This window comes from Agelaius tricolor, unplaced genomic scaffold (assembly GCF_023055355.1).
Source record: "Agelaius tricolor isolate 1412-34295 unplaced genomic scaffold, bAgeTri1.0.p SCAF_22, whole genome shotgun sequence".
Classification (NCBI taxonomy): domain Eukaryota; kingdom Metazoa; phylum Chordata; class Aves; order Passeriformes; family Icteridae; genus Agelaius; species Agelaius tricolor.
This window is the reverse complement of record NW_027269282.1, coordinates 2167455-2191421: the sequence shown is the minus strand read 5'-3', so window position 1 is coordinate 2191421 and position 23967 is coordinate 2167455. Positions and strand designations below refer to the sequence as shown.

Here is a 23967-nt window from a genome sequence, read left to right as displayed (position 1 = left end):
CGCGCGCGGCTTCGTTTTGCGACGCTGGCGGAAGCGCTTTGTGGCAGCGGGGGCGCGGTGAGGGGCAGCGGAGCCGGGGCGGTGTGAGGGGACAGGGCCGTGTGGGCACTGCGGGGCCGGTGTGAGGGGATGGGGCCGTGTAGGCACTGCGGGGCCGGTGTGAGGGGACGGGGCCGTGTAGGCACTGCGGGGCCGGTGTGAGGGGACAGGGCCGTGTAGGCACTGCGGGGCTCTGTGGGCAGGGCGGGTTCCCTGCAGTGCACCGGGGATGGCCTTGGGACTGGGGGCTCAATCAACGTAATTACGGCTGGGCCACTGAGTTGTCCAGATATTTCTAATACTGCTTCTTTTGTAACCGTTTTTTACAGAGATTCGATTATATTTGTCGAAAGGCTGAGAGGACTGGGGGTGCTCAGCCTGGAGAATGAAAGAGTTCAGGAAGATGCTACAGCACCTTCCAGTGTCTAAAGGGGCTACAAGAGAGCTGGAGAGGGACTTTGGACAGGGGCATGTAGTGTCAGGGCAAGGGAGAATGACTTTAAACTGACAGAAAACAGGTTTAGATTAGATATTAGGAAGAAATGCTTTACTGTGAGAGTGGTGAGGCACTGTCACAGGTTGGCCAGAGAAGCTGTGGATGCCCCAGCCCTGGAATTGTTCCGGGACAGGTTGGATGGGGCTTTGAGGAATTTGTTTCAGTGGAAGGTGTCCCTGCCCATGGCAGGCTGTTGGAACTAGATGATTTCTAAGGTCCCTTCCAACCCAAGCAATTTAATTATGTTACAGAATTAAAACCTTGTTTTGAATGAAACTGGTATTGTGTGATTGAGTCTTTCGGGAAAAATTAAGCGTTCATTGGCGAGTCGCTTGGGGGGAAAAATTAAAGGAAAAAAAACACCAGAAACGTGGAGCTATAAATACAAACCGGTTGCGGCTCAGCGCACGTGCGGTAGCGCAGCCGTGCGCTCTTCAGAACTACATTTCCCAGCGTGCCCCGCGGCGTTCCACGCAGGCGCCCCGGGCCGCGGACCGACCCGTGCCAGCCCCGGTCCGTGGACATGGAGGGAGACACCGGATCCGGGGTCCCGGCGCTGTCGGGCGGGGATGGAGCGGGCCAGGGCCAGGGCCTGGGCCCGGCCGATGAGGACCGGGATATGGAGGGGGCCCCCAGCTGCTCGGGGTCGCGCTCCCATCCCTTCGAGTTTGAGCGGGGTCGCTCGGAGTCCAGCGGCGATGAGGACGACGACGACGAAGACGACGAGGAAGAAGAGGTGGAGGAGGAGGAGGAGGAGATGGAGGGCGACACCAGGGCTCGGTTCGGAACGGATGATGGGGAGCTCGACTCGGACGACGACCGGGAGGTAAAGGGGCGGGAGGGTGCCCGGGGCACGTCAGGCCCCGCTCCCGGCGTGCCCCGCGTGTGATAATGGACTACTTATTATTTTTACTTTAAAAAATATTATTAATATTGTAATATTCATTTTATTATTACCCGAGTTCACTTCATCTGTCTCATTTAAGTGAAGCCCTTACAAACTCTCGGCGTGGCTGGGAGGGTGGTAGACGGTGGCACGTGGGCGAAATGAATGGTGCTATTGAGGGAAAGAAAGCCCTTTAGTCGGGCTTTGAGACGAGAGGAAACGTAAGAATCTAATGTGTCACCTCTTTCAGACACATCTCAGATCGGCGCTATTGAAGAAATTTGTTCTTTTTTGAAATAGTGTTATTCAGTGAGGAAAGCTGTTGTGGAACTACTTGTGTGCGTCCTGGTAAATGTTCTTCATGACCAGGATTCAAAGCAGTGAAATTTCAGCCTTTGCTTCTATGTGTATTGTATATTTTATAACTGTGTGTACAAACAAGAGATGACTGCCTCTTGTCATACAAACTCTCTCTATATCTTGATTTGGGACTCCAGCTGAGCATTGCTGAGCATTTTCAAATAATGATGTTTGCCACCCATGTCCACTTCAAGGTTGCTGGCTATGTGATATTTTGTTAAAAGAGTTTATCCAAAAAAACTTTTCCCAAAATGATTGATTGTTTTAAGTTTTCTTTTTAGGTAAGATTCAAATGAAACAAATTGGATTACTGCTGTCAAAAAGCTCAATTTAGAAGACTAGGTAAAAGTCTTTTAAAAATGAGCTCTACATGAGAAGCAACTGATCTGTTCGGAAAACCCATTCCTCTAACACACTGATCCCCTTTTTTCCCATGGTTGTAAGGTTGTGGTATTTTGGAAGCTGCAATCAAGGAATTTCATGGCTTAGACTGTGTATTCAAACTCACCAATTTTTGTTTGCAGCGTATGATAAACCTCGCAGAGCTGACCCCCTACATCCTGTGTTCCATCTGCAAAGGTTATTTTATCGATGCTACAACTATTACAGAATGTCTGCACACCTGTAAGTATCTGTCAGTATTGTCTGCCTAAGGGTTTAGTTGTAAATTCAGACCAATTCAGCTGTTGAAATGTTCTGAGTTCAGAAAAATAATTATCTGTTCAAAGTGAACGTTTGTTGTGTTTATTCTGTTCCTTAAGCAAGACATATTTGTGGGTATTTTAAGCATCAGAAAGTTATTAAATCAATCAATCATGAAGTCAGCTTTCCATATTAAGAAGGAAGATGATGTAGGAGAAGATAAAGCCCAAGTAAGACAAAAGCAGAGCTACTACGTATATTTTCTTAATTTTTTTTTTAAGTGGGCTCCAGGAATTTGAGTGTATAACTGAGAAAAGAAAGTTGAGTGGCTTTACTTTTAATGGACTGGAAAGTTTCCTAAACTGTTGCTGATGTGAGCTTGTGTAAATTCACAAAACCCCATAAGCTCCTGTGGAAGTACCAGTTCAGATACAGAAACAGTGGTCTGCACCCTTGGCACAGTTTGTCCATAATCTGATGAATGGAAGCAGGTGGGAAATAAATAATTGATTTCAATGTGCTTGTCTTGTTATTTTTCCCCCTGGATCCTAGAGCCAACAATTTTCCCCGTGCTAAAGAACTGTTTTCTCTCCAAACTAATAAAACACCTTCTGTGAGGCTGACTCTTTAGCCACACCCATGTTCCTACCTGAATCCGAGAATCCTGCTTTACTAGATCTCCCAAACATTCATGCTGCATAGAGTGAAAACTTTTTCTCTCTCTCTTTTTTTTCCCCCCTTTTTTGGAGCACTACTCACTAGTTTGTTCTATAGCATGAAGTATTCAGCACAGTTTGCAATTTACAAAGAGGCACAACTGTTAGTAAGGACAGCATAGAGTTGGAAATGCAGCTGTGGTGGTGTCTTAGAATTCTCCTGGTAAATGTTACAGAAAAGTTTCCTCTGTTCAGGCAGATGGGGAGCTGACTTGATAGTAGGTTATTTATTGTAGGTATTTCCACTTAATAGCATTTTTCCAGGTTTTTAAAGGACTTGTAAAACACAATGAAAGTGGCAGAGTTATGATTTCTTACCTTGTTTCTACTGAAAGTGTTTGTAGGGTGCTTTTCAGCAGTCAATATTCTGCCTTAGCCCTACTCATGTTCTGCATGCACATTGAACTCTCACCCATGCATCCATTGGATTAGGAGTGTTCAGTGACTTCATTTTGTCTCTGACAAATTTTGTATGGCAAGTCTGGATGTATTTACCCCTTCTGCCTGAACAGATGGCACTGTGTGAAGGGCATGTGACTCCTGTGGGGTTTCTTTTCTTTACAGTTTGTAAAAGCTGCATCGTGAGACACTTCTACTATAGCAACAGATGCCCAAAGTGCAATATTGTTGTACATCAGACACAGCCCCTCTATAATATCAGGTAATAAATTTGTCCTATTTTTATAGATTTGCTACTTGCTTTTAAATGTTTTGTTCTACAGACTCGTAGTGCTTTCCTATTTTAAACAAAGGAATGGTTACAAGAAACACATTGTGTTCTTCACTAGTATGAGTTTCACCTCAAGATAAAAAGACTTTCTTTATTGTTTCATCTAGTTTGTATCCATTTCTAGGGTTTGTTACCCTAGAACAAACCCTGTCCTGGGTATTTTCATGCATTTGCTCAGTGTTACTGGTGATACAAACACTTAACTATTTGGTTTGATTTCCTTTTAAGATGAAGACTTTTTGGCATGGTGTATTTATTAACTTAAAAAATTGAGTTTTAGTTTCTTGAGGTGTTCATGAAGGGTGGTGCTGTCACTCCATGTACATCCCATTTCAATGTTATATTTGGCATCTTTGTTACAGTTTACTAAAACCATTTTGTCTTGCACCAAAGACTCTTTTTTTTTTTTTTTTGTTTCCTATTTCATAGACTGGACCGACAACTGCAAGATATAGTCTATAAATTAGTTGTCAATCTGGAGGAAAGTAAGTCCCTTTCTCTGTAATATTACTATCTAGGGATTGAAAAGAATAGAAAACAGACTAATTCAAAGCCTTGTTTCTACTCTGGACTCTTCAAAATAGTTCTGTGATGTTTGGTTATAAGTTGTAATGAATTAACTGACAGCTGGCATCTTTCTCGCTGCTAAATGCTATTGAGGTAGTGGTGTGTACCTTATTTCATGAAACACAGCTGTCACTGTATCCAGATAAACATGCAGATAATATTTCACAATTTGTTCCTCTTATTTTAGTAGAACCATATCATATCATTCTGTGTAAAATGTTCACTTGGCTCAGTAGAAAAAAATGCCAAGACCGATTCTCTCAAATGCTTTTATTTTTTTCCTCATTGCCATGTTTACTTGTGTGATTTTAGATGTGTTTACTGTCTTATCTAATTTATTTTCAACTTTGGGGGCCAATGATCCTGCACAGTCCCCCTGGATGGGCTGAGTGAAATACACAATCCAGTGGATATGTATGGACTATAGATGGTGTTGCTTTGTAAAGCAATACCATGAGCATATATGTAAAAAATATATGTATATATAAAAATATATGTGTATATACAAATATAGTATAAAAAGTACTATGCTCTATGTGAACAAGTTATAAAATACTGTGTCACGTCACAAGGCATGACAGCCAGAAGGATATTAGTTCTTGCAGCTACTTCAGTATTATTTATGGCCAGTTTCTCTGATTTTCTCCCAGTTTTTACTAACAAAATTTCAGTCTGTGTTTCTTAAGTATCTCAGCCTCATGAAATACTAGTGCTGGTGAAGGTCTGTAGAAACTTGGAAAGTTTTTGCTGCTCTAACCATTGAAAATTGGTCAATGAGAATGGATATCCTCAGCATCTGAAACATTTCAACCTGTATTGTGCATTTTTTTCAGGAGAGAAAAAACAAATGCATGACTTCTATAAAGAAAGAGGATTAGAAGTGCCCAAACCAGGTGAGCTGTAATCACTTTAAGAAACACTGTTAAGAAAATACTTACCATATCCTTTATTCTTAAGGGCCTTCTTTAGTTCACAACTGAAGGTGGAAGTACTACTGGAAATATGGGATTCTTAGTTATTTGGAAATTATAACTTGCCACAGATCTCAGATTATAAAAATTGATGAATTGGCAACATTTTAACTCTGATCATGGCTGAATTATTTTAAACTACGTATTTTGCTTACAACCAGGAAATATATATATAAAATGTGCCTTCATGTTATTTTCTGGCTGTTAATAAGTAATAGACATTACAAAGGAGTAAAAAGGAGAGCTTCAAAGTCTGCTGAACAGTGGGGGACTGTTCTAATTATTTTGTTCCTATCAAACAAAGCTCTCTGGAGAGTGCTGCGCTGAAAGCTATTAAAATTCTGGTTCAGGTACACAGCATAGAATGTAGGAACAGCTGATAATAAATTAGTAATAAAAAAAGAGGATTAATTGCATGGGCTTTTTTACCTGGTGAGCTATTCTGTTTTGCTCAGTGCATGCTAGTATCTTATTCTGCTTTTATTTCAAGTTATCTTTGCATTTTGGCTACTTGAATATTTTAGCTGTCCCACAGCCAGTTCCACCGAGCAGAGGAAGACCCCGAAAAGTTCTGGGCTCAGTGTTCCGGATCCCACCAGAACTTGACATTTCCATACTTCTGGAGTTTATTGGGTGAGTCGTGGGCAAATGTGAGAGCAAGTGACTGACATGAGGGTGCTGCTAGCATGTGATGAACCATTAACTGCTTCTTAGTTTTCATTAAATGTGTATTTCTTCCATCTCAAATAGTAGTGGGGAGCCAGCTTTAACTTACAGTGCGATAGTGACAGCCAGCTATGCACAGGTAGAGGATGCAGATAATTAAATGTTTAAGATCTATACTTCCTAGGAAGTATTGTTTTAAAATGTAGATGTGTTTTATTTTTAGCAAAGTCATGCAGTCTCAGTAAACTGAGCAGAGAAATCCCTGTCTGTTCCAGTCCCTGATCCCTGTGGGTGGCAGCACTGTTAATCCTGGGTGTGCTCACAGGAAGCACTCAGTGGCTTTCAAATAATAGAAACTTTTAAAATTGTGAATCCATATACCTGCCTTAATTTCAATTTTCGTTTTCTTCATGCCTGACTTGCAGAAGTCATTTTAGACCTCAAACCTGGTAAACTTGTATCTGCCTGAGAAACAAGATGACTTTTGAAACTGTCTGTTATATTTAGTTTTTTGTTAGTTTTATTTTAAATGTCCAGCATTGGCAGCAAAGCAGATAATACTGTGTAAATATCATCTATACGATATGGAACTGTCCACTGTGGGGTTTTTTTTAATATTTTTATATGGAGGGAAGCACAGAATATTTCTAAATAAAAGATGATGGCTTAGAACCATCTACTTTGTATTTTATTTTAGTGACTTTTTTAATCTTTGATAATTTATATTGTCAGAATCAAAGAGATTGTCTTGGCAATGAGAGATTAATAAAGCATTTTGGAGAAAGAAAACTTGGAATAGATTGGACCAGCCAAAAGAAATTGTTACCTTGAAAGTCTGACTGTCTACATTGTGTCTCTATGAATTATAATGTGGTCACCAGTGGCTGTGGAACTGTATCAAAGAAAATGACAGCTGTAGTGGGAAAGCTTTTTTTATGTTTGTTTCTTAGTTAGTGACAGATTTACTTAGCTTTGTCTGATACCTGGTACATATTTAGAGATGGAGATACTCAATCATAGTAACTTGAAGTGCCACATTAATGTGTGGTCTGCACAAGTGTTATATTTGCTTGCTATAGCAAATGGTCAGCTGATTTTAACAATGTTTGATTTATTGCCCTCTCCAGCACAATGAAAATACTGCAGTGTTTCCTCTCTCATATGTACATACTTGCTAATGCAATGCAAGAATAATGAAATGTCGTGTATTGGCCTTAATTAATTGAGAAATTTACACATTGTACTACAAGAAGGAGATAAGTGATCAATGATAGATCACATGCTCAGGCTGTACAAATCAATGAACCTTGGCTGAAGCCAGCTGGAAATTTGGTTATCTGCCATGTTTGTATGTATTTCATATTCCAGAGAAACATATGCTGCTTTCTTGAGTTCCTAGATAGCATTAGCATTAATATTGTCATATGAACAGCCTGGAAGGCCAGCATCTTGCCCAGGGAGCCCCTGAGGTGGTTGGGTGTGTTCTGTCAGTAACTTCTTAGGTACTGTTAAGGTTCCAAATATCAAGGATCATGAAGTATGAAGGTTTAAGCAGCATCAATATTGCAGCCTACTCCTATGAAAATTAGTGTTACATTGTGTTTAAAAATGGCTTTAGGCTACATTGGGTTTTATTCACATTTTATGTAGAGAAATCCTGACATCCTAAATAGCTGAATTTACAAGAAAAATTGAGTAGAAATACAAAGGGTGGGAGAAAAAGATAAATAAATTCAGTCCAATATTATTTTATGTATAGCAATTTAATGAAAGGAAGAGCCTGAGTTTGGAAAATAAGTTGGATATGCAAGACTCATAAATCAATAAGTCACTGTTATAATAAAGAGCTTGATGATATTAATAACTTACAATCTTAGCAATGTTGACTATTTACTCTTTTGTTTTTTCAGAGCTAATGAAGGCACAGGGAATTTTAAGGTACAAATATGATTAAATTTTTGTCTTACAGTTTACTTTAGGAATAATTATAGCCTGAGTATATTTAATTTAGTTTGGTTTTCTTATACTGAGTGCAGCTGAAGCTTTCATCAGAATAATAATAACCAATCTTTTATTACAATGTATTTCAAACCTATTGTTGTATAACACCACACCTAGCCAGCATTTTTTTCTTCTTTTTATCCTCATATTTCACAGTTATTTTTTTTCATAATCTTTTTTCATCTTCAGTATCCCCTCCTACCCTTTCTGTCTCATATTTGCCCTTCTTTCTGCCTTGTTTATCCTGGGGTTTTTGGGCCACACAGAACATAGGACTGTTTAAAACATTTAAAAATAATCAGTTGCTTAGTAATTTTTAAATGTTTTAACAGCATCTGGATTCTTAATACATATTTAGTCCGTTCTCTGTGATGTAATCTGCAGGTAGATCAGCAGAGAAGGGTTCAAAAATGTGAGCTGCTTCCCTGTTACTGGGCTGCTGCTTGAGTTTGGAGTTTCTGAGGGATCAGTGCCAAAGTCTTTAACTTAAAATCTTTATTTATTCTGTGCAGCCTTTAGAAAAGAAGTTTGTGCGTGTTTCTGGGGAGGCAACAATTGGACATGTGGAGAAATTCCTCAGAAGAAAAATGGACCTAGACCCTGCTTGTCAGGTACATCCTTGTTGTAGCAGTCACAAGTTGTCTGTGCTTTGGACAGACATTTCCATTGTTCATTAGATTCTAAAAGTAATGTTAGAGTTTTTAATACAGTAAGGATTAAAAAATGAATTGTTTACAATTTTGTGATCTGCAAGGAACAACTTTTCTAACTCATTTGCAACCTATTCAGATTTTCATAGTACTGTACTAACTGGACAGAATTCCTAAAGTGCCTTGTAAAATTTCAGCCAAAGAAATTCAAAGCCAAGAGATTCTGCTGTTTCAAAAATAAAACTGGACAGGAAAGTGGGAATGTGGGAGCATGCAAAGGAATGATGCAAGCTCCTGCAAGGTGAATAATAGTAAAATTTAACTGAAGGCAAACAAGGGCTAAGAAAGAATTACACTATGGATGGATGCGTTGAAATATGTATGAATGCAAATACAGACACTTTCCTCCAAATAAGAATTCAAAGGAGCAGAATATGGTACAAAAGAATTTAGGTTCATATTTCTCAACCATTTTGAGAGGAACTGCTTGTCAAAACCAGTTTCCAATTCTTCAGTGTATTTCAGCAGCTATTCAGTTGGGAAAGTGCAAGAGTTCTGTAGTGTGTAAATAATTCTTAAAGCTGTCAGTTCCTGGAAGATCAAGCTGATGCTGTTGTGAATAGGTAAATGGTAGAAGTTTAGTGCTGGGTTTGGAGTTAGGGCTGTTTTCATACAGCAGTAACTGTGGGACAATACAGAATGTCTGTGTGCCTCAGTAATGAGTATTGTGCTGCTTACCTTTCCAGTGGTGACAAAGTAAATCAAATATAAATTATTTATCCTGCAGAGGAATTAATGTATTTTTATTTGCTGGTTTTCTCTCAGTGAGAGTCTGTAGCTTTTACATGGTGGTGACTTGATATTCTAAACAAATACAAGTATCCTCAAAATGAGGCTGGAGAAACTTCTTGCATTATTTAGTTGTTGTTTATTTGAGGGGAAGGAATTGTTTTGTTTGTTTGGATTTTCTTAAATAGTACATCAGAATCTCCATTTTCAGGAACACTGAGCATCTGTCTTGGAAACTGCAGGTGTCCATCTTTCAAAATCACCCTGGGCCTGTGTGCTGGGTGTCTTCCAGACTGTAAAATCTTAAGATCATCTAGATCTTAAGTTCTTAAGTTCTGTTAGAGAACTTGAGATTTTTTCACTCATTAGTTACTTCCTACGTGGACTTTGCCAGACAGGTACAATCCCCTTGGTTAAACAGTTAAATGTTACTAAATCTCAAAAGCTGATGATTTCATAGGTGTTCTTTCTCACGATGTTCTTGATGCTGAGCCAGTCACTATCTCTGCTCGTATCTAGTTTGCCATTGTGGTGTAAGGCACAATCATTGGCTGGTTCTAATCCTTGGTCTCTTCTGTGCAGGCCCTGCCTGTTTGGAGGAAATGATAAATCTTCTTTCTTCTTCAAACAGATGCCTTGGCTGCCTTTTTTTCTCATCTTAAATGATATGCTCCCATTTTTTTTGTCAGCAAGTATTTTTTTGGTCATTAGAAACCTGCAGTTGATTTTTATGCCCCAAGTCATGACTGTTGTCTTGATAGCTAGGCTCATCTTTAAAAAATTTGGAAATTCAGGAAATGAAGCTGGAAGTATTTCTTTCTTGCCTGAGTGATCATTTCTTTGTCATATGGGGACTAAGATTAAAGGAGTGAATGTACTGAGCTGTTAGCTTCTCATGGTAGTACACAGAGCTGAAGCTGATGGTTTGTTGGTAAACATGCAGAAAGTGAAAGAGATGTCAGATATGTCATTGAGGATTAATAAGCCTAATTAATAAGACTAATGAATCATGTCTTACTCCAGCTTCCCAGGATGACTAATAAATTAAAACAAAATTAGGGAGAACCTGATTCTGAATGAGCACAAGCAGAAAAATTTAGAGAACTAGGTTACAAGCCATATGTGCAAAGAATTTAAATGCAGAAGATTCTTTGCTGCTTTTTTAGTTTGCTCTAGAAATTTGGAAGTCTTGAGGACTGCAGTGGTTCATTTCCTGTCAGCTTTCCCAAAGTATGTTAAAAACGACATTGATACTAACTTTGGACAACAAGCTCTTGCTTTTAATATTACTTCTTTAGTCTTATTTCCCAGCTCTCTTCATTACCTAAAATAATTGATTTTTATGTAAAATGTCTTGAGTTTGGTGTGTTTAGTATGGGACTGGAGTCCAAGAATTTCGTTTCCTTGGGAATCTTGGAAGTTTCTACATTTAGTACTACATTTATCTACAGAAAATTTATTGCAACAGTGTTGACTTGTGTCTTAACTTGGGACTTGGAAAGATTTGACTGTAAGGAAGACATAGAGTGTTTCTTCCTTTATCTCCTCAGTATATCAATTGCATTTTTGGCTTTGTTCTCGTAAGGACACTGGGTGTGATTGTTTTGTGAGTGCAGCCAGTTCCTACTGAATATCAGCTGAGTTTGACAGTCTGCAAAAGTCCTGTTTGAGAATGTTTCAGTCATTCCCTGTTAGAGCTCATTTGGTGACCAAGTGATAGAAGGTATGTTACTCACCCCCTGAACTCCTGGCTCTGCTTGGACATCTCTGACTTAATCTTTTCATGTGGAATTTGAGCTAATACTTGCCCTTCTTCATTGACCTGCACAAGTGCAATGCATTTAGGTTAATGAAAATGTGAAATAAGCCATCTGGCTTGTGTGGCAGTATATATAGAAATCTAAAAAGAAGTTTTGAAGCTACTGCCATTGTTCTTTTTTTTCTATTCTGAGAATTCTGAGAATTCAAACTGCTTTCAGACTTCTGTAATTGCGTTTGCAAATGGATTATGATTTAAATTCCCTAGTTTATCTGAAGGTTAAGGCTTCATTTATTTTTATCTACCACTAGAGCTGGCAGACTGTAGTTTCCTCTTTCTGATGCTTTGTTTTGAACTCTGTCCTTTGGGCAACAACTAATTTTCTGTATGTGTTTATGTATACTTCTAATCACAAGGTCTCTCTTGAATATTCTTGCTGGAATTTGCTGGGAGAGGGTGAAAATATTTTTTTAGAAACTGGAATTGCCAGTAATAGCTAAGTAGGTAACATCTGATAGGAGCTAAATACAGGTTGTGGCATTTGGAACCCAGTAGATTCTTGTCTTTGGCATCAGAAGTTTTCTTTAGAGTGTGATTTCCTTTGAGCTCCTCCTGCAACAGCAGCATTCCTTCCTGCTATTTCTTCTGTAAGGATGAGAGAAGCTGCTGAAGGACTTGCAGCTCAGCTGCTTGGAATTCATTAATGTGGCTGATGGAACAGAAATGTTCTGTTACCAGATGTGCATTCCTGAAAGTGTGTGAACTGCAGTCTGGGGGGACACTGGGAGAAAGAACTCTGTGCTCAGACACAGTGTAGTTGTTGATGCAATTTCTTTATGCCAGTCTTGGACCCTGGATTAAAAACATCCAGGACCTCTGGAAAGTAAACAACAGCTAGAGGAAATGGGAAATTCTGACAGCTTTTTAAATAACTAGCTCAAATACTCATGCCAGTCTCTAAAACTTTGTGTTTTCCTTTTCCTTCCCTGGGTAGTATGAGTTGACATAGAAAATATTGATGAAGCCTACTGCTTTTTGGGCCACATTCTCCCTTAGGATGAGTCTTATGTGAGGTGTCCTTTGCATGAACTTTTTCTATTTTTTATATCTGTCTTACTTAGTGAGCATGAATTTTATAATTGTCTGTTATGGTGGCTTTTAGAGAAATAGCTCTAATAGCAGACATGTCACCAAAAGAAAAGAAATGGCATAATGCAAAACCTACTTTATTTTAATAAGAATTTTAACAGAAATGATTGAGTATTCAGCAGATTCACTTTCATGCTTCCTTTCAACAAAATGTCACGCTGCAGTTACTGCTGTCTCAGGCAATCAGTAGTAGTTGGCTTCAATTTTACCAGTCATTTGAAATTTTAGTAAATTCATAGCAGTGATGGTGCTGGTGCCTCTTTTGTAATGGAACATATAAATTCCTGTATGACACAAGGATTCCTCTGAGACACATTTCACAACTTGTTTTTGCACTGACCTGAGAATTATTTTTTCATTGTATGTTTTATTCTCTTGTCCTTATAAAAGGAGTGCTAGCATAACAATTAGCAGGCAGAATTTCAGGCTTTGGGGCTGGAATTAGGAGATTAAGCATTTGGTATTCAGTGAACTCTAATACAGTAAATGTGAGAAACTTGTCTCAATTTATTATTAGACACTGGCTCTTTAATGACTGCTGTTTGAAACTGGAGCAGCAGGTACAACAGTGTACTTTCAAACAAGCATTCTAATTCTGTTTTGAGAGATTATCAGCAGCTGTGACTGTCTATTTGCATCCTGTACTGGTCAAACAGATTAGATTTTCTATTTCTGTAGAACATATAAAACATTTATGTGATATGTTTCATTGGGAGCAAGATTGAGTTTTCAGTGCCTTATGCTATAAAAATTGCAGAAGTAAGCTTACAAGCAAAAGTAATTAAACTCATAAGTCTGGAAAGCAAAGCAGTCATGTTTGTCTTCCTGCAGTAATAACTGTAGAGGTTAAAAATGCATGGAAGATAGCAGAGAGAACTGCAGACAGTTTTCCAAAAGGAAAAGAAATAACATTTTTTGAGTACTGTGTTAAATATATCAAATGTTGATGTTAACTATATGAGTATGTTTGGATCAATAGCTAATCAGTATTTACTATTATGTCCACAGAAATTTTTACTTCCTGGAAGCTAAAAGCAGAAGTGCTGCTAAGCAGTTTACATCTTCTGCACATTAAGAATCAAAGAGAGTATTCTGCATCATTCTCATACAGTATAGGTGATGCAGTAAATTAGTCCTTTTTGAACCTCTGAGGAATAGAATTCCTGCATTCCCAAGTCTCAGAACAATGTGGTCTGCCAGCACAAATCTTACTAAATCTTTCCATGAAGAACAAGACAGAGGTAATGGGTCGGCCTGCAGAAGAAGATAAATCTGGGGGAGTGGAACAGCTGCAGCACAAACAATACATCATGATACTGCAGTGTGCTCCCACTGCTGCAGGGGCAGAGCTTAGGCAGTTCCCTTGCAGAAAGCTGTGGCATTGCTCATTGTCAATGCTCTTCTCTTCAATTTTGAGGTCTTGTCAATTCATAAATGAGAGCACTCTCATTTCCTTATCTTGAAATTGCTCATAAGGAAAATGTAAGCAAGCTCCAGTTGAGAGAGAAAAACACTGCTGTGTTAGCTGCTCTAACTTGGAATGTTAGAGACTTGATTTACATTATACACTGTAAATACATGGTAACTTTATAGAGAAGCCTATTTTTCATAATAATCAAGACAAGGAATTTAAAATACCTGATTAAGGTTTGTGTTTTCCACAAAATTACTGCTTTTGTGGGCAGGCACTAAACAAGTGCCTGCTATGGAATTGCAGGCACCACTGACAGAGTTCAGCTGCAATAGAGGACAGTGCATGGAACTGCTGAGAATGCCCTGCAGCTGCACCCCAGGAATACTGACTGAGTGCATGCTGAAAGAGAACTGTCATGTTACTGCTGACAATGGCATGCACCAAGATGCTCCTTTCTATTAAGGCACTTCTTCCCCAGTATTAAGTGGAAATAGTCAGGTGTTTTCTCCCTCGAGATAAGAAGGGTGGCAATGGCTCTTTTTTTTTGTGGCACAAACAAGTTTCCCTCTTTTGCAACTGATGAATGATGACAGATGTTTGTGTAGTTGTTCTAATACATGCTCTAAATTCCCATTAAAGTCATCACAGCTATTACTAAAGAGCTCGTTTCAGTGGACACACCAAACTGAGTGAAACAATAAACTGTCCTCTCTGTTCAGCACTGGGCCCAGGTCAGGGCCTTGAAAGGCTTTAGGGCAGTGCAGTAGTGCTGTGAATGTTAAATACATTTGGACAACAGAGGTAAAGATGGCTTTAGTGTCTAACATGCTAGCATTGAACTCTGCTAATAAAATTGAAAGGGCTTGGATACTGTTTTGCTACTCCAAAGGCAAGCTGGCCTTAACCATGCTTGTGTTTTTTCCCAGGTGGATATAATATGTGGTGATCACCTGCTGGAGCACTACCAGACACTGAGGGAAATTCGTCAGGTCATAGGGGAGAGTGCAGTACAGGTATGTGGCAGCTGGGGCTTTGTTCCAGGTTTTCTGTTTCAAAACAGAAGACCTCTCTTAAGCCCTCAGGTAGCACCAGCTTGTCTGAAGAAGTCACTAAGAAAAATCTCTCCAGTTTATGCAAAATCATTTTCATCTTGTAAGTAGAGTTGACAAAGTGCACCATGTTCTTCTTGGTCTCATGATGTTCTGGATTTGAGGGGTTTGTGTTGAGTTTTGTTTTGGGGTTTCCCCCCCCCCCCCCCCACCAAAACAAGTTGCTACCTTAGCAATGATAAAGTGTACCAGCCATTCTTTCAATTAACATTCCTTGTTTTTCTTCTCTGGCAATTGTATCTCTGCAGGAAATCAGAGGACAAATCCCAAATAAGGCTATCCTTGTGGCTGGGTCAGGAGAATAAACTTGCTTATAAAAACACAAACCACAGATAGAGGGTAATGAATGCAGTAAATATGCTTGATGCATATTGTATTGGCTCTGGTCACAGCAGGAGTGTATGGGCAGCTATTTCTTGTTGATAACTTGCTGTCTTTAGTGTTGCTGGCTTTGCAAATAAGAAAGCATTTTTATAAATTCTTTGTGAATCTTTTCAAAGCATCTTTAAAGGACCACACCATTTTAGAAGTACTGCAGAAACAATGAAGTATTATGTCAAGTGGAGCATTAGATAGAGATGTAAAATTGTGGTATATGGTAAATTGTATCTTAATCTGAACTTGGAAGTCTGAAAAGTTACTATTTAATACAATAGGAAGAAATAGGATTAGATTGGTATTGTATTTGGAAAGCAATCCTAGGAGATAGCATAAGGGCTAAAATAGTAGCAAAATTAGCTCTCCCCACTTGTTTGTGCACACACATGCACAAACATTTACATTTAAAATTCCTGCTGAGCTCTCATATGCTACAGGAAGGCCTCTGTATTGGAGGCAGGAAGTAAAAAGTTGAATTTGAGATCTCTTGGACTTTGCATCACTTGTAGCTGATTTGAATCACTAGAAGGGGTTCCAGAGTTAGAGCAGAGGTGTTTAGCTCATGTTAATATTGGCAAACATTAAAATCTGTGAGGCTTGCGCTGTTTCTGCAGTTGAAGGGAATAAATTCCACACCTGATGTCTTAGCTGGTTTATAATAGCATAAAGAAGAAATGAAAATGTAACCTAATCCAGTTTGGGGAGCAGGGTATAGAAACTGGGGGAAGTGGGTACTGGTAACCAGCTTGTTTCTGACACTGAGTCACTGCAAGTAAATTCAGCAATCAGCACAAAGTGATGGAAGTGCTCTCTGCTAAGAGCTTCAGTAAATGGCAGGGGATGATACACTTATCAGTCCAAGGGTACAGTCACAGGTATGGTTTTAGACTTGAGCTTAGCACGAAAGCTTTTCATATATGAGAAATGCTCTTGGGGGAGCACTTGAAGGAATACTGCAGCAGTTTCATTTCTTGTCAGAACTGGGTCTGCCTGATTGATGTTTGGTGGTAAAGCACCAGTCAGCAGCTCCACGAAGAGAGCAGTTGCCTTGGGATGCATTCTCCAGTGATGTTTCAAATCTCATTTATTGCCAAATCAGTATGCTAGCAGTTAATTCTCTCAAGGCTTCTCTATTGGACAAATAAATAGAAAAGAAACATCTTGGCTTATTGTGAAGTCTTGTTCTTTCATTGTCCCTTTCAACAGGAAATTTGAAAGATCAGGTTCATCTTTATTTTCTCTTCACATTGCTAGAAGATCTCTAAGGATGCCAAATAGTTACAGTAGTAATGTTCCTTCTTTTTTGATATTGAAATAATTGTGACATTTTCATGTTTTTTAGTCTAACATAATATTTTTTTAGAAATCAAGAGGATGCATTTCTACGATTAAAAAAACCTTGGAAAATATTTTTAGATAATTACCCATGAAAAAAATCCCAACTAATGGGTTCAAGTATAAAATGGTGAGGGTTGTTAGTTTCTCTCCAGAATCTGAAATTCAGTAAGGGGTACAGTTGTCCTGGCCAGTGAAACTACAAGTACAGAGGAACATTTGATGAATTTTACATTAAACTCCAAGGGCATCTTGTGCTTTTGTAACTTTCCAGCCTTTCCAAATCAGTGCTGGAGCTTGGAATGTCCCCTAGAATGCTGAGACACTGTTCAATACTACTGTTGTCATTTACAGGTTTCTGAGGTTCATTGTAGATGCTTCATGCAAAGAAAAAAGCTTCAGTAACTACTTCTGCAACAGAAAGTCATTTGAAGGAATAAACATTGGGCTCTTTTATTTAGATGAGTACAACCACTGTTAGAGGAGAAAAATAGCTGCTATTCTGAGTCACATTTTTCACTTGGAAGTTCATTCATGTCAGCAGTTATTCTTTTTGCTGGGAAAAGTGATTATAAAAATGCAGATAAGTTTCTCTTTGGCAAATATATGAATTTTAACGTTCATTCTTTGGTAGCATTTGCAGCATCACATGTGTTCTGTGTGATTTGTTGTTCTGAACCATAATCACTGTGGTGCTCTTAGTGGCTTTTACTTACATTGAATGGTTCTTAAGATTTGTTTGTGAAGATTTTGGGTGTTGTATTTCTTTTCTTTTTTTTCCCTACTGACTAGCATAGCACTGTGTAGTGATGCCTTAGAGCCTGAGTAAATGAAAGTCTCCTGAAGGTGCAAGCTGGATTTTAGCTCTTCTGGATAGATTTCTGCCTTTCCAACAAGTGTGGGAAGACCAAATGTGATCTGAACATAAAATAAATATTCCTGACACTGATCCCATAGTAACCTATTTGGGTTGTTTTAATTGGAGTAAATAGGCAACTAATTTTAGTGGTTGAATGTAAGCAATTAGCATGTTCATTTCTGATAGTTGATAGAAGGCTAAAAAAGAATCAGGAATAAATCTTGTTTAATCTTGTAGATGTCAAGATACTTTGACATTTCTGAAACTGGGTGGTTGGTTAAATCTTCCTAATTAGCTGAAAGTAGGATTTCTAGCTCTGTTTAGGGCAAAAACATAAAAACCTCACTGACAGAATTTATATAATAACAAACAACTTTGATTTTTTAATATTTTAAACTGTGTAAAACTGGTGGACTTTACTGCAAGGAGTGATCAAAGACACTTACAGAGATTTTTAAAGGCTCCATTTTGTCACCAGGCATTGAGATCTGCCTGTAATTATGAGTTTGATCAAGTAGCTAAGAAAGGAATCTTGTTATTAACTAAATGGGAATATAACTTCTTCCCAGTTGTACATTCCTGCCCTCTGCTGCACAAATGCAACCTGATCCAAGCTGCTGCTTATTTTCACTTGTCTAAAACTGGGCCCTCTCAGAGTTCTGCATCACTGATGGATATAATGAGCTCACACATGGGAAAAGCTAAAAGGAGTAGCTTCCTTGATGTCCTTGGCCCTTGGCACAGAGGTTTGGCAGATTATAATGGTCTCTTTGTAGCTCTCACCTTTTTGTAACCCAATGCTGTTGTGCTGGTTTTTTGGTCTCCTGAGCTAGGCAGGAAGAACTGTGCTCTAATTTAATTGCTGTGACCTTCTACCACACATTTCCTTTGGAAGTGTTTTACTCTTTGCAATGGGGTTATTGAATTTGGAAAGTGGGGCACTTCTTGTTGCTGCTGCTCTTAGAACATCAAAAGGGGTGTATGCTCTGATGTTTTGGGCTGTCAGTTCCACTCTAAAATTTATAGTTGGGTGTAACAGGTGGGATCCTTTGCATTTTTTTTAGGTCAGGGTCACAAATGTGTGTCAAAAGACACTGGAGAGCTTTGCTTTTCTTTTGTGCCTGTCTGAGTTAGCCTTGAGATTTGTAATGGGCGGTGAGAGCTCATTCTCTGTTTGGACTTCCTTTAAATAACAGTATCTAGAGAAAGCAGCTGAACATAGATAGAAATGTGTAATCCTTTACAAGTGAATAATTACTGAGTAAGAAGTGCCAGTACTGGGATAACTCTCAGCTTCTCTTTGCAGAGAAGGAATTGCAGTGGTTTTGGCCTCAGGTTTAACAGGGCTATTTCCTTTAAATGTCCTACTGCCAAATGTACCATTTCAAAATTATTTATCAAAGAATACATTGTAGCATTTTCTTCTTCTATAAATATTTATTTCCTTTAAGAAACTGGAAAATAGAGGAAAAACTGGTTTTGACCACAATTTTTTTCCAAAAATAAAGTTTTGAATGTGTCTTATTTACTCTTTTGAAGGAACTAATGGGCACAAGGAATAAGTACCTTTGGGAAGGTATAACAACATTTTCATGTGCCAAGAGGTTTCTGAGTCACCTCTTAGAACCTGTTCTGCCTTGCAATGCTGCTATCCCAATTTATGCTAGTCACCTAGTGAGTTAAAGCTCCTGTATCCTTTCAGGAGTTAGCAATGAGTTCCTGGTTATTACCAGGGTAGGAAGATGAAGAAAAGTTAGTGAGTTGATAGTAATACATTATCTTACAGCCTGTGTCTTAACAGGTAAAAACATCTGAAGCAAAATATAGTACATGTCAGTTGGTATTAATGTAGTTCTCTCTTCACAAAAGAACTTTCTTTAAAGTCTGTCCATATAAGTAGGTGTAATGCAATGTCAGATTCCCAGTGGAATCTGTGGTGGAAGCAGACTGAGTGCTAGGCCTTTCAGCAGCTGCTTGTGATTTAAGTGACATAAGTAAGACTAATGGTTTAGAAGTGTCCTGTTTCACAGGTGAAGGGATTTTTTATTATGTCAAGCAGTCTTTGAAGAGGAGAAACATGAGTTAATAAACTAACAGTTTTTCATTTGGAGTTTTTTTAATCCAATACATTTATTACTTAATAAATGTATATAGTAGTAGTCCGGACTCTTGTGCTACAACTTTTGGCAGCACTTTCTAGAACTGCTTAGTGGATTACATTTTTTTCTGCTCCACAATGCAATGTGGAAATCAGCACGACTTGTAAACAAGAGCCTGATAATGCCATTATAACTTTACTATAAAAGCACTACCAGATTTTATCTTTTTTTTTTTAACACACTTTTCCATGTCAAAGAGGAGAGTGGAATACAATTATTGCCCTGATACTTCAAAATTTGCATTCTCCATATGGAAGTGACACAGTACAAACTGGTGAGGTTGTGCCTGGGGTCCTGCCATGCAGCAATTGTACCAGCTGCTGGCAGAAATGCCTCGGGAAGAAGGGAAGGTGCTATTATGAGACAGCTTCTTTCTCTTCTCTCTAGGATGGTCTACTTGTACTGCACTATGGCCTGGTGGTGTCTCCACTAACTTAAAGGTGTCTGGAATATCAGAAGGCAAAGGATTCTGAAGTCATGGAGCTTCTTCAGTGCTGTTTCTCACCAAAGAAGCCGTCGCACTTCCTGTGGCAGGAAGCGAGTGAAAGGAACCACCACTCACTGCTGTGTGCTTGTAATGTAACATCTGACTTCACCACTGTAAAAAATTGCAGCTTCTCCAAGTACAGCTGTAGATGTTGCTATGCTTCATGTTACTGATTACTGTCTTCAAATTTCACTCAGCTCAGGGAAATTAAATGCTCCAAGTAGCTAATTTTTTTTACTTTCTAAAACCACAAGATTTCACAGGGTGAACAGCCTTTTTTTCCTCTAAGCTCTGAGATTTCTCTGGCTGTCTAAGTGTCTAGCTAGAACAGTGCTCTCAGGGATGGTCTTCAGTGAGCAGTATAATTTGTTTTGGGGAAGAGACAGTCATTTGCCTAAAAAAAAATATACTGTGATCATTTGTCTTTGGATGTGATTTGGGGAGAGGAAGGAAACTTCAGAAATGCAGACCAAAATAGGTAGGAAATAATGCAGCATAAGCATTGTTTTTTGAGAAGTAGCATTAAATTTGTTGTTTTTCTTGAAGAAAGACAATTTTGTTTGCACTGGAAATATATTTGCTGGTAGTTTGGCTTATACCAAATGGTGGATCATGCATCTCTAGTCTGAATGGAGATGAGCTGGCTGTAAGCTGGTTAAACTATGCATGGAAAAAAAATCAAAGTAGCACCTCTTTCTACCTGCTTGCTGTATATAAAGTAATCACTGTCAATCTGCCATCATGTAAAATCTGTCAACTGACTTGTCTTGACTGTCAGACACATAAATCCATTCACTTTAGCACATACCTCTCCAGCAGCTGTGAAAATGGTCACTTTTTCCACTCTTTTTAAGGTGTTTTAGTGCATTGTAGTGGAGATCAGGGTTAAATAATGTAATACCTGCCTGTTACTACCAGATTCACAGAGGACCTTAGGTGACTTTAATTTTAACATGTTAAAATTAGGTTTGGTGACAACTGTAACACTTCAAATTTTCTTCTGTTTGAGGAAGCATTTGTGCAACATTAAGGACCAGAGGGCTCTGTGTGTTATGCTCATGCTGCAGAGTGGGTCATCAGTGTGGGGATTCATGAAAGCTTCCATTAGGCACCAGGCTCCTTCCCTCCCCTACAGTCAGTGCAGGGAAAGGGAAGAGATTCCTTTGTAAGGCATTTCAAAGCACCTAAGTTACAGAACCATAGACTTGTTAGGGTTGGACAGGCCTCTGGAGATCATCCAGTCCAACCTCTCTGCCAAGGCAGGGTCACCCAGAGCAGGAGGCGCAGGAATGGGTCCAGGTGGGTTTGGAATGTCTCCAGAGAGGGAGACTCCACACCCTCCTTGGGCAGCCTGTTCAGTGCTCTGCTACCCTCAGTGTAAAGAATTCCTTCTTTCAGTCCCCCTTTCTTTCTTTCAGTCAGCTGGTGAGGCAGCAGCAGCAACTGAGCTAAGTGCAGGGGGGGTGAGGGTTTGACTGAGCTGTGCAGGGGTTCTGGAGCTTGGGGACGCCTGAGCAGCAGCCCCAAGCTCCATCCAGACCTGGAAGCCCTTGGCAGCCAGTCAGGCATGCAGGGGACATTGCCAGGAGCAGAGAGGGACGTTTTAAGTGTCCCTAAGGAGCAGAGCAACCTCTTGTGGCCTCTGCTGGACCCTCTCCTGGAGCTCCTTGTCCTTCTTGCACTGAGGATCCCAGAACTGGGCACAGCACTTCAGATGTGGCCTTGTCAGGGCTGAGTAGAGGGGTAGGATCACTTCCCTTGACCTGGGGCCACACTCTTCCCAAAGCACTCCCAGATTCCATTGGCCCTCCTGGCTGCAAGGGCTCAAATGTGTTTGTTCACTGTCAGCCAAAGAGGACTGGCATCCTTTTCTAAAGAAAGCTTTCATGAATCCTCCCTCAGGTCTTTACAATAAACATCGTTTTGTCTGTGAAGGTGGCACCATAAGAAAAAAGTTTTGTTTGAAGTAACTCTCATGATGCTTCTAAATATGTAACAAAAAGCCTTTTTAGCTACAAACTCCTATTTTACCTTTATAGTTTGTATAAAAGTAGTGTTTAAAATGCAGCAGAAAATGAGATTATTTTGTAAACACCTCGTGAGTTGTGTTAATAAAAGATTATATATTGTAACAGTAAAATAAACTTTATTTTAGCCAATTTAAAATTGAGCCCTTGTGTTTCTCTGCCATGTTTCCTCTGTCAGCCTCAGAATTATAGTAGATGATAGTGAAACTGCTGAATGTGTTCTGGGGTTGTTAGAATGACAAATTTCAATTAAGAGGCTGAATGGTGAAGGGTAATTCAATACCAGAGTCTCCACTGGAGCTAAGTGTGGTATTGTTAGCTGGAATAAAATGAAATCTCTGAGATTCTTCTTTTACTGAGGATTTTAGTGAGAAATAGCTCAGTAAAGAAGTCAAGATGATTTTTCCACAGGAATACAGGAGACATAATCGTGCGTAGTTAAAGGACCCCTTCGTTCATCAACAAAAACATCTTTTAGTGAAAGACACCTCTCAGTTATTGTCTCTCATGTTTATGGCTGCTGTTCTGGAGTCCCTGTGAACTGAATCTCTGCCATTAGAATCAAGGCATCTGGTTCAAATACTCAATATTGCCCTTCCTTTTCCATTATCACTCAGGGGTCTGTTTTCAAATTTATAGCTCTCTGCTAAAAAATCATTATCAGTATAGTCACATTTTACATTGCAAATTCACCCTTAACCCTGGCTTGAACTTCTCATCTACAGAAGAGCTCATGTGCAGAGTTTAACAGCTGTATAGAAGCTGATAGTTAATTCAAATTAATGTCATTCTAGGATGCATTTGACTTTCAGGGCCCCAAGAGGGCTGTGCTGCCACTGGCACTAATGTCAGTGTCAAATTCTGCTTTTCAAAAATAGAAAGGGCCTCCTGGATATCTTCAAAGCATTTTCCTGTAGGGTAAATCATATGCCAGCTAAGGTGCTGAAGGCCAACACTCCCTTCTTCACCCTTTTGGTGGCTTAACGAGGAGGATTGAAGGCCTGTAGCCTGTGGTATTTTTGATATGAATGCTTAGTGACCTGTTATTTCCCTTTTGTCCACTTCTCTCTATTTCTTCCTCACCTGCCTTCAGAAAGTGTATTTTTAGCATCATTTTCCTGGCTGAACATCCTGCTTTCTTTCACCTGAAGGCACTGATGTGTTCCTCCTCTCCAGTGCTGCAGGTCCCCTGGGGCACATCCTGTGCAGCAGGGTGACCTTTAGCTATTGCCAAGGCTGAGCTGAGGCTCTGTGGTTTCCTGCATAATCAGGCTGCTTGCTTTAAAATGTGCCAATCTTCTTTCAGCTCTCCTGCTGCTGTTTTATTTCTGTTGGTCTCCTTTTAACCTTGGCTTGCCTCCAGCCACTTTTGGTCCTGATGATAGAGGAGCATCTGTAACAACAGGCCGTCTATGGGATGGCATCTCTGCCCTCGTGGGAGATGAGCCAGCCTTGTGCTCTGGAGTGAGGGAACGTGTGCTTGGACTCATTCATTGTTTTACAGACACTATTGTTTCTTTACTTGATGAGATAATTCTGGTTTTCCTTTCTCACTGTCTTCTTACCAGCATCATGGCTAACACAGATCCTTATTAAATACTGCTTATAATGCAGCATAATTCTGAGTTCTCTACAGACCTGCTAATTCCCAGCAAGAGGAGATGATGAGCCTTAGTTTCCAGATTTCTTATAAATGCAGAATCAAGCTACAATCAAGTTGTGACCAGAGTCACACTGGTTGCATTCTGCCTGTTTTCTTTGTATTCAGGTTCAGTGTA

At 39.5% G+C, this 23967-nt stretch overlaps 1 protein-coding gene across 1 annotated transcript; it reads left to right on the top strand.

Moving 5' to 3' along the window:
• The first annotated feature begins 1003 nt into the window (after positions 1-1003).
• PCGF6 (polycomb group ring finger 6) lies at positions 1004-22332 on the top strand. The gene is made up of 10 exons (XM_071446316.1): positions 1004-1361; positions 2306-2405; positions 3704-3800; positions 4299-4354; positions 5270-5329; positions 5932-6040; positions 7984-8011; positions 8587-8685; positions 14762-14848; positions 20063-22332. The coding sequence occupies exons 1-10, from the start codon at positions 1059-1061 to the stop codon at positions 20111-20113; spliced, it is 990 nt and encodes a 329-aa protein (XP_071302417.1). The 5' UTR covers positions 1004-1058; the 3' UTR covers positions 20114-22332.
• Positions 22333-23967: the final 1635 nt, after the last annotated feature.